Here is a 17743-nt window from a genome sequence, read left to right on the forward strand (position 1 = left end):
TTGTTTAAAAAATGCCTGAAGTAAATGCTGGCATTGGCCAAAAGCAAATCTAGGGGTAGAAGGATCTGAAGGCATTGCAGTCACAAGGGGATACGAAACCCTCCCCAGCAGCCACCAAAACGAGTACTTTTCCCAACTTAGAGCCGTGGCATGCACATAACAATTTTGAAAAGACCTTCACAGTTTTCTTACTGAATAATAGAGAAACTAAGCATAATGCTCTGCTATGTCTTCATAAAATGTTTTAATTCTCTGTGGACAAGCTGTAGGGATTTTTTTATTTTTTCTGTTCCCTTGTTTCTTGGCATTGCAGTAGATTATTTTTAAAGGGTTCTGGTTTGCAATGTGGAATTGATCTAATGCTAGCTTCAACCACAAAACGTGGGATTTTACGATCTGCCTAGGGGATCTGAGCACCCAGTTCTCTTTAATTTTAACAAGCACTGTTGATCAGATTCCCGTGGCAGTTTTGGAAGAGTCAGCCACAATTTCTAAGCCTCTCTGAACTAACACCCTTTAAAAAGTACAGATAATGTACTAGCAGTCATGTAGATCAGATAAACTGTAACTGTTAGGGGTAACCTCCTTTTTTTACAAACAAAGTGTAGATCATTTAAATATAAATTAATTTTTTTTCGGAAAGCTTTGAGCAGTTGCCACAGAGGGAATGCATCCAGCACCAGGCAGTTGTGAGGTTATACACCCCGCTCTCTGGGCACATATCTATCTTCAGATACGGACAGCTAAAGTGTTTTAGTGCCGTTTGGTGTGTTCGAGTGCTATCTGAAATGAAGAGTACACCTTTTCTCAACTCGTATGCTCAGTAACATTTTTTTTCCTCTTGCAGGGAAAAGCTTCACACTGACTATCACGGTCTTCACAAATCCGCCACAAGTAGCCACATACCACAGAGCCATCAAGATAACAGTGGACGGACCTCGTGAACCCAGAAGTAAGTGAGCTAATGACAGCATTTGCAGAAGGCCAAGTTGGCGGTTTAGTATAGGGGTTCATCACCAGCCTCATGAAACGCAGCAATGTCCAATGCATGTGGAGCAGTGGGTATGTTTTAAGCCAAGGCTGTTCTACGAATGGTTTTAATTATGCCTTCCCGAAGCCTTATTTCTCATGGGTGTCCAGCTGATCTAGAATATGACTTGCATTGCATTTCTAAAGTATCTACCCAGGGATGACTTGGATCATACCCAAAAGCTGACAGAAGGGATGCTGGTAAAAGGTGGGCAGAGTATACCTTACGCATCATTTCTTGCTAGTCTTGCCTTTCAGATGTTAAGAGGATTTTAAAGCATTGGAAACCAATATGTCATTGATCTAACTTTTCAAGCTCAGCCACCCTGCAAAAATAAATAAATGCCTGAGAGATGACACCTGGTTGCTGCCTTGTGGAGTTCACTGGACCTCATGCTGTCGTGTAGCTTAGGAGCACCCATTTTCACAGCCAGCCAATCTTTCCTCTTTTTTTTTCCTTCCTTTTTTTAAGAATTAAGTACACAGAGGAGATGAATGGTTTGATTTCTCCAGGGGAATACCTGCACCTTTCACATAGGTGGTTGTTTTGTTGGGGTGGTGAGGGCAGGCTGTTTTGTCTGCGGGGTGAAGTGAAGTGAGGGTGGAGCAGATCTGCAGGTATAGGTGCTTCTGCAGCACATGCGCTGCCTGTTACCAGAGGCAACTGTTAACCTCAGTCACTAGCCCAAATGGGGCATTTTCATGTTTTTATCAAAATGCCCTGATGGAAATTGAGGTTTGTGGTTAGTTTCTTGCACTCCTTCCGCATGCTTGGCAGAAGTTCTGGCTGCTGTTTAAGTGGAATCGTCGTGGGAGAAGAGAGCAGCAGGATTCAAACACCCACTAGAGAATGAGACTCGCAGCTCGGGGTTGCTTAACTGGCAGGGAGAAAAGAAAGGTTTGAAACTTCAACTAAAGTAGCTTAGAAAACTCCCGTCTTGCCTGTGAGTTTTCTTCTCGAGCCTTCATTTGTCTGAGTCGCATCATGATGCTGCATTCATTTAGTGGAAGAATCTGATCTATATTTTTTGGATTTGAGGCCAGACTTTAAAACAAATACTGCTGTTGGGGTAAGGCTTCTTATTTAGTTTGCTTGGGGTTTTTTTGAAAATTGTGGTTGAATTGTCCCTGAAAAATATCCCTGGTGAACCAGGCAGCTGTGCACATAAAAAAAGGTATTTGTATATGCAAGTTCCAGATTTGAATATGCAATTACCTGGGCATGTTCATAGTTTTGCAGATAACAAATAAGCTTCAGTTTTTTGAATACGAGTCTGCTAGCACGGTAAGAAAGAAAATCATCCTGCAGGCATACCTACTGTTTTAAATCAATTCTTCAGTTGGTATAATAGTTAATATTTAATAAGATTCTACATTTTAAAAAGGAAGTAGAGATATAATACATACTGAAGCAACATACGTATCTTCCCGACTCAAATGTATGTAAAAGCTTCCTTGTAAATAATTTCACTTTGTTGCAGGCAAATCAGTTCCATAGTGGAGGAGGCTTTATGCGTGTCAGGAGAGGAGGTCAGACTCCCCCCTCAGTAGGAATGTACAGCTCCTTTTATCGCCAAGTCATTCATGACACGGCATAGAAGGGATTATGGTCCTTTCGTTTTTAAGAGGGCTGCGAAGTCCCTCAGTTTGACTTCGCACCAAGGGTTTCTGAATCGCAGTGGCTCTTGCCATCCGTCTGGTATCCCTTCTCCTCTTCATACGTTTGACTGAGATACAGACTGGCCCGACGAGATACACCACAGGCTGTGGAGGAAAAAAGAAGTTCATTCTCCATTCTGAGACAGTTCTGGCGAGTTTGGGCTGTACATTTCTTTTTCTATACTCTCGCTCCTATTTTGCATTGGTTCAATGAGATCAGTTACATGAGTAGCCTGTACAAAAGTAGATTGCAGGGCTGTTACCTGCACAAACTCATGTATAAGATTCATGGTTAGACGTATCAAAACATGCATGCTGTGTACTGAAGGGATTTAAAATTATATTGGCCTTCTTGTATTGAGACTAGAATCAAAATAAAAATTGCTAGATTAGAGTGTTTCTAGTTTCAGTAATTGATATTCGGGAACGTTCATGATTACAGATCCATGACTCACTTGCTTCAGCTAAAGGAATTACAGAAATACTGAGATGTATTTTCTAAGATGTCCCGATTCAAAAGAAATCCATGGAAGACAGTAATGGGAACAAAATTAGATACTGCTCTCTTACAGATATCTAGAAAAAACATGCCGAAGTCCAAAACCAACGCCAGCAACAGTTTTTGATTCATTTACTTTATAACAGACAGTCTGAATTCTAGTGAGAGCCTGCATTCTCTGTGAAAAATGCTGGAAAGTAAGGGGCCATTTCTGAGGATGGAGGCCATCTGAGACAAAAGTCAGAACTTCACACCAGGATGATTTTTAGTTAACTTTATGGGACATAGAAATACCTTTTATGTGAAACCTTTAAGATTGATTAACCTAAGAAATAAGAGAAACATTTTCTTTTGTCTTCAGAGAATGTCAGATCAAGAGTAGTTTCTGAGTCAGAATTAGACGGGTTCTCAAAGTGATTTTTTTTTAAATGCAAAAGGACAGCCTCTTCAAGTAGGCATGCTTGGGGAAGAAACTTCAAAAAGTAATACAAAGCAGGATTTGAAACCATTTTTGGAAAACAGGAAAATACTCAAACCAAAGGCTGCAAAAGCAAATATGCAAAGCACAGACTTTTTTGGCTTACTGGGATGTGTGGAGGTGTCACGACAGGTGACAATAACATGGTGTCTATTGTCACATGTGCCACCTTCACTCTGCACAAAGGCCTGCAGACTTTGGGTTCTTGCATGTCCCATTGTACATTTGGTTGCGGTTATTGTGATGGTCAGGTCTTCGCTTAGCAGTATATTTGCCTATGTAACTACCAGATTTGCATTTACAACTATGATAATTACTCGTGTGCAGGACTTACACCATTGTTCTTTTTTTGCCATTGAATTTCTGGCTGTGCCTATCCAGATGATACTTCTCATCAAGTTGTCATGGCTTGTAGAGAGAGCCAAGGTACTTAAGAATCTGGCTCTTCCTCCACTGCTTTCATTATGTATTTTTAAAATCTCTTTTGAACTTAGCATTTTCATTCTCCAGCTCTGAATAAATGCTTATTTTCAATTTTTTTATAAAAAGAAATAATACTGCACTGTCAGGGAGAAGGGCAAGATGACCTAACCCATCATTTTCTTCTCCAACTTCTATGATTCTATGATTCATAAAGCAATTTATGTTTTTATGAGCTAAGTCCACGGGGAAAATCATTAGCAGTAACCAGATCAAGAGTAGTGCTCCTGATGAAAATACTTTTGGTTAGGAAACTTGGTAGAAATAGTATGACTCTTAAATTAAATATTTCCCTTAGGCCATTTGACCTACTGTGTACGTCTGCTTAAAAATTAGGTTTTTCTTCTTTTGACTGCTTCTTTCTGTTTTTCTCATTGAATTGGTTTAACCTACATAGCTCTGAAAAATTCACTAATGGACCAGGTGCCTGAAAAAGGTGCAAAATGAAAAGGCTACATGGATTTAGCCCCAGTGGGCCTGAGATGTCCAAGGTTAAGCTGGGCATTAAATGTGATTATCCCGTATTGGATGTGTGGTTTTCCCAAATACTTTTTTGGCATCCTTATATCAAAGGGCAGGATGCTGAGAAGCAGAGAGAGAAAGAATTATATTGCTGAGCAGGATTTGAGAAGGAGCTTAAAAAGCTGCTGGCCCAAGAAGTGCCTTTTTAGGAATGGAAATTTCCTTTTGCCTCCTGGCAAAGCTAGCTGGGGGGGGAGGTTAACTTTGGTCAACCACAGTTAAGGACACCCTTAGACCCTGATCAGAAGTGATTCCGTCTCACTTGTAAGGTTCAAGGAAAGCCCATGGCCTGTAGCTGTTCTGAAGGAATTCTTCAAGAGCCCCCTTGCCCGGCCTGAGGACTTGTTTAGGGAATCCCCAAGGGCTGGTGGTGGCAAGTGCACCTGATCTGCTTATCCTTTCCCCTGCCCCATCCAACCCTTGTCCACAGACCTCAGTCTCCCAGAGCAGCTTCTGGGAGGAGAGTCAGCAGAGCCCGCGAGGGGCCGGCCATCGCCCGTCCCGTGGCAGAAGCGAGGAAGACTCTGCACACATCAGGCTGGGGAGGGATGATTCCTCTGAGGGCTTCACGTCACTTCCACCTTCAGCCTTTCATGCAAGGAAAAGCCAAACCGTTCTCCAAAAAACCTTTTCATCTCAGTGAGTTGAAATAATATTAAATGCCTTCATTTCTTGCTTGCTTTCTGCTGCAAGTGCTTCCATCCATTGGAAACTGAGACTAACATTTACCAATGAACAGTTTAAAAAACATGAAAAAACGAATCATTGTGTCATTGGAATAGACCCACCATATAAATTTCAGTGATGGCTTATCAGATGCTTCCATTCATCCAGAGACTTACAGTGCGTACAGATTACTTAGCAGAAAACATGTAGAGGAAAAGGTGGTGCTTACAAGTTGATTGTCCATATAACAGAAACGCAACGGGGACCCTTTCTTCCTCTGCTAACAGTAGCTGCGTGCTCCACAGCACATCACCCTCTCGGTATCATAACCCAGCTTTGCTAATTGCTTTTTAAAAAATCTTGGCTAAGGTACTTGCCCCTGAGAGCTTCCAATCTAAATAGACCGTGTACAGACAAAAGAAAGGGATGGGCTGCAAGAAAAGCTGACAGTTGCGCACTGCCGGGTCTGTGCCTGTGTGTTTGTGTCCCTGCATCCTATTGTCTGGGTGACACTGACGTGGGTGGACTAGTGCTTAAATTATGGGTGCACTCTGGGGACATTTGTAGTTGGCTTGTGCAATGGTTATATGCAAGCATGCAGCAGCTGGGGGAAATTACAAAACAGAGCTAGCTCAAATTCACACAGTGTGACTTGATGCGTTACTGTTTCTACATGGTTACTGGTAGGTAGGGGATCGCTGTTGGTTTCCTTTCCTTTCTGTGCGTGTGTCTCATCGAAGGATGGACAAGGAAGGGCAATTGAATCCATTTAAATAAAGAGGTATATTGTTGCAAGGGCATGCTTGCAGACCGCAGGAGCTGTTTCTGAACAGGCAGGACAGTCCTAGCAGCCCCCTGGCAGGCAGGCCAGCTCCGCGGTCCCCCAGGGTGGCAAGGGAACAACAGCCTAAAATGTACGTCCTGCGGTTGGGCACGTCTCCCACCACTGTGAAAGCTGTGCATGCCACCAGCCCATTTTTCATAATGAAAGTACACAAAGAGCGAAAGAGCAGAGAGCAGTTTGTCCCTTTGTGACTTGTGTTTTCTGAAGAAAAGTGAAGAGTGAGGGGGAAATCGGCCTATTTCCATTATGCACGCACTTTCACACAGGAGCCCGAGTGATACAGCACTGGGCCTTCTGGCTTAGCACAGGACTGTGTAGCACAGGAGCGTCACGTAGCACAGGACCACTTGACATTGGCTGTTAAAAGTTTGGCTGCAGAACGGGACCCGATGTCGCCTGTCTGGATGCAGTCAGCTCTGCAGAGCATCCACGGGCACCTCTGCAGCTCTCGGGTCCCCCCGTGTCCCAGAAAGACCTCTCTGCGCCCCACATCCCAGCTGCTCAGCAAGCCCCTTCTCCTCTGTGAGGGGACGGCAGAGCAGCCCCCTTGGGGCAGGGGCAGGGGCAGCTCCGGGCAGGGGTTGGCCCCCTCACAGCAGCTGGCAGGGCTGGCACAGCACCAGCCTGTTGTCTGAGATCCCGGAGTCCCCTCGCCTGGCCACCCCAGGGGGCTTTCACAGGCAGCAGGAACCTGAAGCAAAGCCCATACTCTCGAGCAGTTGGTTGCAGAATGGAAATCATACAGACACACCAGCAGGCATGCTGCCCACAAGCTGAAAAGACCAGTAAAAGCAAAAACCAGTAGTTGCTGTAACTACCCAGTGCAAAGATCCCTCAGTGCAGACGAGATCCAGGCAAGACCTGCCTCATATGGACTTTAACTGGCTAGCAGCTCCTAAAAAGAGTGCTGGTTGTTCTCCATCAGATGTGCAAAGGATTATGAAATTCATATGAATGCTTGGCACTCCCTGGTGTAATAGTGATAGGGAGGGATCCTTTTTGTCCTACTTAATAGGTGGGACCTCAATAGGTTTTTAATACCAGCATCCTTGAAGTTTCATGGTGCAGACACTTCTTTTCTATATGGAAGAGATGGAACAAGATTATTTCCCCTGGCATTTATCAGTCTCGCTGCTGAGTCAGTTAGAAGAGTTGATGTTGGGTGATGTGAGGCAGGGAATTTGTCATTTTAGTTCAATAAAATTGTCAAATATGTACAACACGGAATCTTGTGTAAAGACTGCTTTTCTGGCAGTGCGGTAGCTCATATATATTTGCTTGCCTAGTTATTTGGCTGTTTTTAAAGATACACAGAAGTGTTGACAGGACAAGCTCCTTCCTCGTATAAAGCAGGTAAACAGGAAACCAGAGTTGCTGCGGTGTGGGCTAGGAACAGTGGTAAGACTGGCCCAGTCCTATAGAAATTATTTCAACTCCTTTTTTGAGTCACTTAATCCCACACAGCTCTTTTTCCACCCCGCCTTGAATTAGAGTGATTTTAAATTGAGGACAGGTAGGTAGTTATTTTTCATTTCTTTTACTTTTTTTGTCTTTGTCAACCTTTTTTTTTTGCAATTAATATTCATTATTTTATTGCCTAGTGGTTGAATGGCTACAAAGACTGTGGTGAATATTTTTAAGTGTTTACCTATATTTGCATGGTAGGATTTTCAAGGGATATACAGTCTCGGTCTAGCTCTGCTGAAATCAGTGGGCAAGTACTCTGTAACTGTGACAAAAGCAGAATTTGGTGAATGTATATTACTGCTGAAAATGCTTCCTAAGCAGTCAGTAGGTCTGACTTTCTCCTGTCAACTGCACAGACCTAGAAAGAATTTATAGCTGTTAACATCGGTGAACAAGTCTTTGGGGGGGGACATTTTCCATAGAAATATGAAAAAAGACTGCATAGATGCCACTTGTATTTTGTGTGTGTATGTAAAGAAAAGCATTAATATGCAGCACCCTGGCAAGTAGGTTGGCCGTAGGGCATATGAGTATACACTGGTCCCCACTGAAGTCCCTAGTTCACTGACATGCCAAGTGTCTTTCCAGTGAAGTTAGTTGGTGGTGCTCTGAATCAAGGATTTCTGAGTCTGGTCCTTCATCCATCGTGTTTCTTCAGGAAAGGACAGCTTTTGAATGGCAGTCGTTAAACGCGAGCAAATGAAAGGTTTGAAGCAGTTGCTGGGGCTTTGAATGAGCTGGGGAAGGGTGGGCTTGTAGTTGAAACCCCGCAGTGGAGCTGCCTACTGTGGTTTTAAGGGTGTCATGTAGCCCCTACCCTTCCTAGAAGGAGGTTAGCTAGCAAAGCTGGTCTGTTAGAGCATCAGTCAGCAATCCCGCTGTCCCTCCAGGGCTGGCCACCGAATGCCTACCGCACCGCTGGCAGGCAAGAGTTTCCTTCAGGGATGCGCTGGAAGGCAGCAGGACCTGGCTGCACACAAACTCTGCAGCTTGCTTCCTTCACCCTGCTCTCCACAGGAGGTCGGGGAGAGGGCCTTCTCCTCCTCAGGATCCTACGGGAGCTGGGAGAAGGGGGAGGGAAACTTCCACTGTGCGTGGAGTGGTCAGACACTCCCGTTTGCCAAACAAGCTTTTGGCAGTGCAGGACCTTTTCCGAAGCCTTGTTCTTGAGGAGTTGCCGTACTTTCGGGTTTACCAAAACAACACGCGTCTAAGAGAAAGGCTGGATGAAGCTGTGTGGCACTTTCAGTGAACAGCCCTATTTTCTTCTTGGAATATGACTGGAAGGGGTGAAAATGCATCTGTGTTGCAGTCCCTCCCAGCTCCACCTGCCCTGGATTATCAGAAGGTGCAGCAGTTTCCTCCTTGCAGGCCCATACAAAAACACTGCAGGCTTTTGCTTCATTCTGTCACCCGATGTGAAGAATGCAGAAAGACTTTTGCTCTGCATCTCCATTTGTGCCCTTGCTCTTTGCTCGTTCGCTGCAATTGGGAATTGTAATGAGTAAATGCATTTTCTATTAGTGTTAATGATAAATCTTGGTCAGACTGGTCCTGTGTCAGGGCTGCATGGGTCTGTGCAAAGCATGAGGGAGAGCAATGCTTGGAGGAGGCCATCTCGACTCTGCTTCTGAATCGTAAGAGAACCTGTCTGTTGTATGAGGGCACAATATGCTTGTTAATAACTGAAACACATCCTAAAGAGAGGGAAGGATGGAAACATCTCCCTTGCCTTCTTTAATCATGGAACAGATAAGAAATAGCCTGTAAAAATGGGAAGAGGCACAAGAAAGCATTTAACCAGCCATAAATGAAAAGTTGATATATTTCTCTTTTTTTTAATAGCACCTGACCTTTATTCTTCCTTTGCAGAGTGTTGTAGTTTCAGTCCATCAAGCACGGCATGCACCAGGCCATCTTCTCAAGGCTGACCGGTCCAGAAAAGCCAGGCTCTGTCATAACCTTAGCACATAAAGCAGCAGAAAAATTTAGGCGACAGTGTTGATTTAATTATTAAGGATTCTGTTTGTCTGAGTCTGTCTGCCTCTGCTACCTACACCCTGCATTATGGGCTGTTCTTCATTACCTGCTCTACCTATCTTCGCAATCTAGCCGCAAACAGTTTTGGTTGACCACACCACTTCCCTCTTGAAAGTTAATACTGTTTGACTCATTCTGTACTGCTAACACCAAGCCAAAGAAAACAAGCCAAAGAATAACCTGCTTGTATGCAGTTTGGAAACTTCTCAGAGGCCCTGCTTTCAAAATGCTATACAGTAGCTTACTATATCTCTCTGCAGCTGCAAAGAAAATGAGGAAAGCAAAAAGTGGTTCAAGAACCTAAAATAAAGACTAGGCAGAACCAGATGAGATTTATAAGCTTTCAGTGAACTCCAGTTCTGTGTAGGCACAATGAAGCATTAGTACAGAGGAGGGACTGCTTAGTAACCTACAGATTACAATATCTAAACTCATTTCTTCGGAAAAACAGGTATTTTCAACTATTGTGTGGAAACACCAGTCACCGGACTTGGTAAAAGCAAAAGTCTTTAGTTCAAGCGAAGTACGTAGCCCAGCGATATACTTTTTTTGGACAGGAGCAAAGTTTTTTACAAGTCGTCAAAGTCTGAATGGTCAGTATCCATGGGGAGTAAATTTACTTTTGTGTTGCCAAATTCCCCTGGTTTACATAAACGGTGAGCCGCAGGACTTGACCTTTAAGTTGCAGGTCCCTTGTTCAACTCTGTCTGAGGCTGAATGATGGAGACCTTTTACTGTCTAGAGTTATTTCAGTGGACTGATGAAATAGGTTTCTGTCTAAGCTATTTCTCTGACCTCCAATACCATGATGTTTGTGCAACTCACTTTCCCATTCATTTGTCCTCTCGGAGGCACTGCAAAGGTGGCAAACGCTATCATCCCTCACTTTTCCCACTCAGACTGAGGGAGGGGGTCCAGATTCACCCCACCTAAGCTTACACATTTGATTAAGGTGCCTGAATTAGGAGCCTGGTCCCCTGTATTCAGCAGAGAGATAACTTTCTCCCAAGGGCTGCTCAAATGGCAGCTGAGTCCTTGCTGCCCGAGCCTTGTGTTTCTGCAGCTTTTCTTTGGACAGAAGTGTCTTTTTGTGCCTGTATTTTTCTTGGTTGCTTGCTGAGCTGTTGGTTGGCTGGTTGTGTCTCATTCTGCACCTACTCTTTCATACATATCTTCAACTGTGATGTCTCAGCCCACGGCTAGAGGGTATTCCTATGGCAGTTTGTACGTGTGGGAAGATGCAAACTATAAAGAAACAAAAGAGGCTTTTGGCAATGCGATGCTTAAGTTGGGAGTCATTCAAAATTTGTCAAGGAGTCAGGATTTTAAAGTATATATATTGACATGGGGGAAAGGGAAAAGAAAGCAAAGGGTATAATTTTGCAGACTAATTTAACTTTCATGAACAACTTCTCTCCAAATCCCTAATGCTCAGTTCCCTTACTTTTACTTCGCTGTGATGACCTAATTCCTGAGGTGAACCCACAGAATAATTGCACTTCCATGACAGAAATAGAGAACACACATGTGTCAGATTCATCAGAAGTTTTGGTGGATCCATGGCAAGCAAAATAATTGTGTTTTAAGTGGAAATACGTTTGTGCATTGCTATTTGTTAGTACAGCACAGGCCTCACCAGCAGAGCTGGGGGGAGAGGAAGCATATTTCCTGCCTCGCAAAAATTGTCAAGATTGCTTTTTCTGGCTGTGGTACCTCAGGGTGGACGTGAGGCTTTTCAGATGTTTGTCAGGAGGCAGGGAGAGAGCTGGAGGGACCCAGCCCGGAGGAGCCCGCAGTCTCGCAGACAGTGTGCCGGCTGGAGCGAGGGAGACCAGCAGCCTCCGCTTACCCCTTTTCCTGGGGACATTCCCTGCTGGAGCTCTCCTGATGCAGCTGGACAGTGAATTGGTGATGAAAAGGGCTCTCAGCCTGGAATTAGGGCACTCATCTGGAAAACAGGAAACCAAAGTTTGTTTTCTAGTATAGACCAGGCAAGAGGGGCTTGATCCAGACTCTCCCGCCTGCACTCGTTGTGTTCCAGGGCAGGACTCCCTCTCATGGCAAATTCTCTCTACCTATAGCATCTATATGTGTGGGTTTTTTGAAAAGCATTGATTTAAAAAAGAAGAGGTGAGAAAAAAAATATTGCCAAAATATTGTTTAACTACTGTTAAAACATGTAGGAAAAAAATGCACCAGCTGCTTAGGGTACATGTTGTTACAGTAGGGCGACTAACCCCCCAACAGAAGTGCAAGAAGGTACCTGGGGTTTCCCCCAGGCAAACTAGGGAGTTACCAGAGAGCAGGGAACCTGCTGTGTAAATCTTTTTTCACCTTGCTGGTATCACTGGACACTTGTTCAACATACAGTCAAATTGGATCACCTGGTGGAAAAATTAAATGCTTAGCAAAGGATCGTACCTGAAACATCTAGTCTGTCTGCAGTTACTCGGAGTAACAAGCAGATTTTTCCATAGAGACACAGAAAGGGTGAGGTTTGCCAGTGAGCTGATAGAATTGCATCTGGAAGGGCTTCCCAGTGTCAGTCTGTCTGTGCTTGGCATTGCTCAGCATTCTGCTTCTGAAGGGCGGCTGGATGTCAGCCTGGTCATCGAGTTGCGTAATATCCAGCCCCATTCACACATTTCCCAGCACCTCGTGCCTACGGTCAGGTTGGGTCTGATGACCAACACTGATTCTGCTGGTAATTACAGACATGGCATGAAAATGTTGAGCATAATATCCTGTCTACCACGATGTTCCTTCTGTCTGGAAAGAAGGCTTGCATTGTGCAGTGCTTAGGAAAAAACAGCAAAAAACCTTAATTGTTGATGAGTGTACTCAAAGCTCTAACTACTATCACCATTATTTTTCCTCACCACAGCAATAATATTTTTCACTGAGGAAAGAGAAAATATCCTACAGTGTGTCTAATTCCTTTTTTAGGAACTTTCTACATTATATTTTTAACACTGTGCAAGATGTTGGTGAGCTCTGATGCTGTCCCATACTGATCCTTCTAATGCCTGAGTGCAGTATAAGTCTTTTCCAAGTGATGGAGGCTAGAGAGGAAACCACTCTACAGATTGGTTTTATTTTCAAGCCTGATTTCCCAGAGCCCCATGGGCTGCCATGTAACAACGGTTAGTGCCTTACGCTAAGCACGTGCATACATCTCTGCAGGATCAGGTCAGGTCTGTTTGAAAACACAGCAAATGGTGTCCTAGCAAGGTTATACTACTTGCTCTTTCTGTGCAGATAGGAAATCAGGGAAAAAGAGTGTGCAAAGTATTTTATATCTGGGATATCTGGCACATAGCAAAATATTACTGGTTTATGCACTTAAGACACTATTTCCATTGTTAGCAAAAAAAAATATGCTTTTTTGTGAGCTGATTTTCAAGCATTTGCATTTCCCAGCTTGGTAGTAATACAGAAGCACTATATTTTAATTCACTTTTGTTTACAAGAATATATTATTTTTTGCACTAAAGATAATGTGCTCACTTCCTGCAATAACATGAAAGAGTATATTTTCTTCTCATCCTTCACTATGTACAAAATAATTGGATTTATTTTAGCTCCATGGCACAAAACAATGTTTACCACTTTACTAACTGGACACAATGAAACATGGCTTATTTTCTACCCCACTAGAGCTGGAGCCAGACCAAAGCCTTGAACACAAACAGCCCTGAAAAGAGGAGATGCTTGGATCAAGGTCCAACATGGCTCCAAAGCAGCCAGCTTTCGTTAAACCAAAGCATCGCATCTCATCAGTCACTCCCTACTTCAGCAAAGTCTGGCCAGATGCTGTATTTTCCTGTGTTTAATCCACTTTTTGGCTGTGAAAAGTTTCCATTTCCACCCGGGAAAGGGGTGGAAGAGGAGAGAGGGGGAGGTATTCTGCTCCCCTCAGGGAGAAAGGGCTCTGCTTAATTAAACTCCCCTTATACCATCTCCATGCAAGTATAACCTGCTGATTTGGGGCAGAAAACTTGTGGATAATACACACAAAAACCTGTGGCGTTTCTGCTCGGGTCTGCCTCTGGCCAGGATGCTCAGCAGGCATGAACCAGTGAGTCTCTGCCAGACACCTGGTCCCCTAAGCCCAAACCTTTTGCAGGCGTTTGTACCTCCTGATGCACCAACTCCAAATAGTCAGATTTGTGAGTGAATGAGAGCAAGAGACAGAAGAGTGTACTTGTCCTGTGACTTGATTAAAAGAGAAAAAAAACCGTGTCCATTAATCCATTCCAACAGTGTTTACTTGTAAAACGCTCCTGGGTACCCACAGGAATTTTGGTAGCTTCAACTGGCAGAAAGAGAGTAGCGATGCCTTTCCTTAGTCTCTGTTTTACCTGCTTCTCCCCCTCTGAACCTGAAAGACACCTAGTGACACTTTTAAAAACAAGGTTAAAAGGAAGGTAATGGGAAACCTGTTTCTATTTCTGCACCTGGAGGCAGCCCGGAGCGCTGCTGTCGTCTCCATGGGGCTGGCTCCGGTGTGAAACCCAGACTGAGCAACCGTTCCCAACAAGTGCCCCATGTGCACAAAAATGGGGGTTGCCAAGGCACTTTGTTCTTGTTGTTTCCACATCCAGAGCTCCAACCAGATGGCCACGGGCCAAGCTGAGTGCTCCACAGTCTCTTAAAGTCTATAAAACTGCATTTCCCTCCCATTAAGAGGGAAAGCACTTTCATGTTGTGTTGCTGTAAAAGTATCGGAAAAGGTAGTGTTTTCTCTGCCCTCCTTGTTTAATATTCTGTGTAAAAAAAAGTCCACCTGACCTCACTGAGACAGTATTTGAAACAGATAAGGAAAAAAGTCCCAAAGCCCCCAAACCTTGTTTAGCCAAGCAGGCGGTATGTCCTATTTCTTCCAGCGTCCCAAGGGAAAAAAATGCTGCCCTTTTCTTTCCTGTGCTAGTACCTGCAAATTGATGCTTGTTAAAAACTATGGGGACATAGGGAGGAAAAGAGGACAGTGATGCCATTTTGTGGCAGGCCGGCTCTCTCTGTGAGCTCTGGGCCAAGGTTGTCTTCATTCAACAGCTGGATGTTTGACTAACTTCCATAAAGTCCCATCTGATTTGCAAAAGTGGCAGATCCTCATGGCCAAACTGCCGGCTCAGCAGAGCCGCACCAGTTTCCAAGCGCCTTTCTGCCACTCTTTTTCATCCTGCATCACGCTGCTCTCCTGGAAAGGGGAAGCCTGGGCTTGTGGTCACCGTGCTGAGCTGGGAGGCAAGCGTCTGCCACAGGGTCACTGCCTGACCACGGGCAAGTCACCTCATTTCTCTGTCATTCAGTTTTCCACCTATAAAAGGGGGATAATAATAGTCCTGGGCTTTACAGGGGTGAACTGAGGATAACTTGCCTGCTCTTTAAGGAAGGTGTTTAGACGGTAACTTCAAAGTAAAGCTAATAAACACGAAAATACAAGTCACCCTAGCAAAGCTCTGCCTCTGCATTTATAGTGGCTTGGGAAAACCATTTATATTTGTTACATTTTTCTGACACAGTTCTTCACTTTCCTGCTGCAGACCTTCATGCAAAACAGGTTCTGTGTTGCTACCTGCAGCAGTCAGCAAGGAAGAAAAGGTTAAATAGCTCTTCTGATTGGGGGGGGACACGGGACAGCCGCTTTTGGAGCTATATCTTGAGGTGACAATTGCCTGGCGTTGATTCTAGGTAGTTCCCACCAAAAATTACAAGATACAGACCAAAACAACAGCAGAGTTCCCCTGAGAAGGAACCTGTTGGTGCTGGTCTTTCTTCCCTGAATGCATTGACACAAGTGGAATTTCCACAGGCTCAAGGGATAAGACAGATCTTGGGTGTGCCGATGTACCACTGGTACCCCTAGGCTACGGAGGAGGCCCTGTGCAGGAGGCTGCTAGCTGAGACAACCCCCTTCAATGCCCAAAATTCAGCAGGATGATCCGGAGCAGCGCAGGACGGGGTGGTGGGGTCCAGGAGTTTCGCTTGGTGGATGCGTGGTGCAGAGACAGGCAGAGATATTCCCATCAGCTTGGAGGGAGCTGGCCTGGGAACGAGGTGCCCCACGGTGACCTCGGGAGGATGCTGTGCCTGAGTTAATTTGCTCAGCTCGCCGCCTGCTCGCTGGTTTGTTCAGAGCGAGCTCGGGTTTGTCCGCCCTGCCCGGCGTCGTGTGCCAGCTCGACACAAATATAGTGCCTGAGCTAGATTCAAGCAGGGAAGTGAATTCCTGCTTCAGCGGCCTTAATGCAGCCCTTGACCCGTTGGCTTCAGAGGAACTGCTCACCTCTGTGCAGCGCTGCTAGCACACAGCCTTGTGCTGCCGGGACACTTGGTTTCGCGCCAGGCGGGCAAAACTCCAGATGCTGAGAGGGCAGCACCAGGGAGGCAGGAGGAGAAGGTAGGGTAGCAGGGGGTCAGACTTGGCATTGGTGCACTCACTTAAAAGCAGAAGATATCTGAGCGGAATTTGAAATTAGGAATAAGTAACATCGGGGGGGATGGATTTGGAAGGATCTGGCTCTTGGCTCTGCAAGCCCTGCGTTCAGCCTGCTGAAGCTTAAAAAAATCCAAACGTATGAGGTATTTTACACATCTTGTATGACTCTGCGTGTTTGCGTTCAAGTCCAGGGTCAGGAGCCCAAGGCTTGAGGAAGCATCCAGCTTTGCACTGCTGACAAAGGAAGCATTTGCTCTTGACCAACCAGAATGTCAGATAAAAGTCTTTTTCATCTTTCTTTGCTTCTCCCCTCCTTTTTTTTTTTTTTTTGGAAGCTCTAATGGATCTCTTTAATGATGAAACCACTACTATATGTCTTTTTATATTTTAATTTCCCCCCCCTTGGGATAATTTACAGCACAGTGTGGAATCTGAGACAGTTCAAGCTGTGCCAAAGGACCTGGCAACAGGAAGAAACACCGAGCCACTGCGATTTGGATCCATAATACAAGTTATAAAATTTAATTTTAGAAATGCAGCTACTGGGAACTGCTTTTAAATGCACATTTTCCTTCCAGTGGATAAAATGGTCCTGTGTCTTGGTTGAGCTGTTAGGGTGGCTTGAAAGAGTGCTCTGTAGAGTAAGGGACATACAGAGCTCTTCAGAGATCTTTTGCTGCTTATTCACTGATACTCAAAATTGGAAGCTGGATGTTTATGCATGTTTATGTATTAAATACTATGGGGATGTGTGGAATAGGGCACGGTGGATTATTTTGAGGAGGTTTGGGCCCGTCTGTTTCACTGCTGTAGCCGAGTCCCAAGAGGACTCACCATAGGAACAGCACGGGCCACCTCCTCGCAGGGAGGATAGCGATGCAAAGAAAGCTGTAGAAGGCAACTGTTCACGACAAGAAAATGAAAATCGGGAGCAGATAGACAGCAAACTACGGTGTTCAGCAGAAACCAAGGATAATGCCACCTTCTTCAAGGGAACAAGTAGAAAAAAAGATGTTTGACCTCTGGACTAGAGATTTGACATGCATTCCTGTCAGGGTAACAGTGTCCTATGGGAAGAAGGGGAAGGGATAAGCCACAAAGATTCAGGAGGCAGCTGATTTCCTGAGACAAATGCAACGTGCTGAAATGGGATTGGGTGTGGGGGAAAAGGAGGGACGATGACATCCAGTGCTCCACAAGAAGGTCCCCAAGCAGAAGGTATGAAAGTGACATTTTTGGAGCTGGGGATCCTACTCCATAGACTAAGACTAAATACAGGTGGGGTTAGGGTATGTCCTCAGAGACTCATTGCAGTCAGTATCTTGCCCTCCATTTGGAGAGACTGTCTTTGAAAGGACAACTTGTGTGCCAGAGACAGTCTGCTTTTGGGTTTTCTGCTGAAGGACTGTTTTCTGTGCTCTTTAAGAAGAAAAAGACCTATTGGGGGATGGGGGAAAATTACAAAGGAAAGTTTTGATTCCACCTGGTTGGCAACATGGCTGAACTATCCCATTTCAGACATTTCACCAAACACAAGTCTGCTAGGGAGGTTTCCATTTCAGCCCCAAAGCGTGGTGTCAGCAGCCTTCCAGGATAAGATACCCCACTTTTGAGGGA

At 44.8% G+C, this 17743-nt stretch overlaps 1 protein-coding gene across 6 annotated transcripts in view; it reads left to right on the forward strand.

Moving 5' to 3' along the window:
* RUNX1 (RUNX family transcription factor 1) overlaps positions 1–17743 on the forward strand; it is a 174914-nt gene that overhangs the window by 119914 nt on the left and 37257 nt on the right. For all 6 annotated transcript variants that reach the window (XM_069785156.1, XM_069785153.1, XM_069785155.1 and 3 more), the window contains one exon: positions 848–952. In XM_069785156.1, coding sequence (XP_069641257.1) covers positions 848–952 — 105 coding nt within the window. The remainder of the gene's footprint in view (positions 1–847; positions 953–17743) is intronic.

Source organism: Haliaeetus albicilla, chromosome 6, assembly GCF_947461875.1.
Source record: "Haliaeetus albicilla chromosome 6, bHalAlb1.1, whole genome shotgun sequence".
NCBI lineage: Eukaryota > Metazoa > Chordata > Aves > Accipitriformes > Accipitridae > Haliaeetus > Haliaeetus albicilla.